Source organism: Acyrthosiphon pisum, unplaced genomic scaffold (genome assembly GCF_005508785.2).
Source record: "Acyrthosiphon pisum isolate AL4f unplaced genomic scaffold, pea_aphid_22Mar2018_4r6ur Scaffold_21108;HRSCAF=23053, whole genome shotgun sequence".
NCBI lineage: Eukaryota > Metazoa > Arthropoda > Insecta > Hemiptera > Aphididae > Acyrthosiphon > Acyrthosiphon pisum.
The window spans coordinates 4,921-6,417 of NW_021770539.1; the positions used below are offsets into that span (position 1 = coordinate 4,921).

The window sequence follows — 1,497 nt, forward strand, 5'->3', positions numbered from 1 at the left end:
AATTATTTTTGTTTTATTGAAAACCATGAATTTACAGAAGTTTTCTAACGATTTTCCTTCATTGGTTTATTTAGTAAGAAATAAGTCGTATCCAGTACATTCAGATTTTACTACATTTTTATCGAGATTAAAATCGTATAATTCATTTCCACGTACTTTGTGTCAAAATAAATATTCGTTATCTGAGGCCGGATTTAAAGTATTCAGGAACTGCTGACATAGTCGAATGTTTTTGTTGTGGACTGGTCTTGCAAAAATGGACCAAAGATGACATTCCGTTTGTTGAACACGCAAAATGGAATCCTAAATGTATATTTGTTTTACTTTGTAAGGGTAATGAATTTATAGAAAATGTAAAAAACGAATATCTAAAATCTACACATGTTTGTGATTGTAATCAATCCAAATCATAATATGTTATAACTTACTATTTTACTTGAAGACGTTAATTATATTTTAATAATTTGTAATCATTTAAAAATAAATATTGTATTAATCAACTTAAATGTGTTAATAATGGATTTTATATCTCGTAGACTTGTAGCCAAGTAGGATAACAGATTATTTGTTTTATTATAAGGTTACAACTTTTATTATACAATCATTAATATAAATGTTTACAATTTGTAATACTAATAAAACAGCTTATACATTTAAATTGTGATTAATTTATTTTTTAGATGAAAATCTAACAGAATATCTCGAATTGTATTAATTTTATAGTGCTGAATGACATAGAAGACTACTATTTTTGCAGTGTGACGCAACAGGACATTTAAAAGTGTATGAACTTCCTTCATCGTTAATGTGTTCAATACATCGTTTTCAAATTTCAATTTTGTGTGTGTGGTGTGTGTGTGTGTGTGTGTGTGTGTGTGTGTGTGTGTGTGTGTGTGTGTAGAAATAATATTAATTATTACCTTGACTCACAACATTTTTTCTTTTACTGATTTATGGTTTAACAGGTTTTACTGAATATAAATTTTATAGGCGGTTTATGTAGGTATTATTGTCAGATAATTAGATATAAATAAAATAAATGCTGTGAACTCATTTTTGTTTTAGGCTTTCCACATCAAATTGGATATAGAGATCGTTTGATCAGAACACTTTAATAATTTTTAATTTTAAATAACTTTTACGTATTTAATGAAAAAAAAAAATGTGTGTTTGCAGTTTGTAATCAGTTTATTATTATGATGTGAGGTATAATATCGCATGATCATACTATTTACAGGTAAACTCATCTGATTAATTAGGTAAACCTAGATAAAGTAAATGTAAATGTATTGTAGTCGTATTGCTTTTTTTTGATTTGCCACAATAATTGCGTTGCGCTTAGAGGTCGTTTGAACAGATTACCTACATTAATGAATTTATAATGATTTTTTTTCATAATAATTGTTAACTTTTTATCTACTTATTAATTCTGAGTCTAAATAAAAACAACAAGTTTAAAGTACAATAATATTCATATCCATCGGATCGGACAATCTA

At 26.5% G+C, this 1,497-nt stretch overlaps 1 protein-coding gene across 1 annotated transcript in view; it reads left to right on the forward strand.

The window, feature by feature from the left end:
* LOC100572330 overlaps positions 1-1,090 on the forward strand; it is a gene marked incomplete at its 5' end in the record, with an annotated part of 4,769 nt that extends 3,679 nt beyond the window's left edge. Inside the window, one exon of the mRNA XM_029492255.1 lies at positions 1,066-1,090. Coding sequence (XP_029348115.1) covers positions 1,066-1,090 — 25 coding nt within the window. The remainder of the gene's footprint in view (positions 1-1,065) is intronic.
* Between the last annotated feature and the right edge of the window lie 407 nt (positions 1,091-1,497).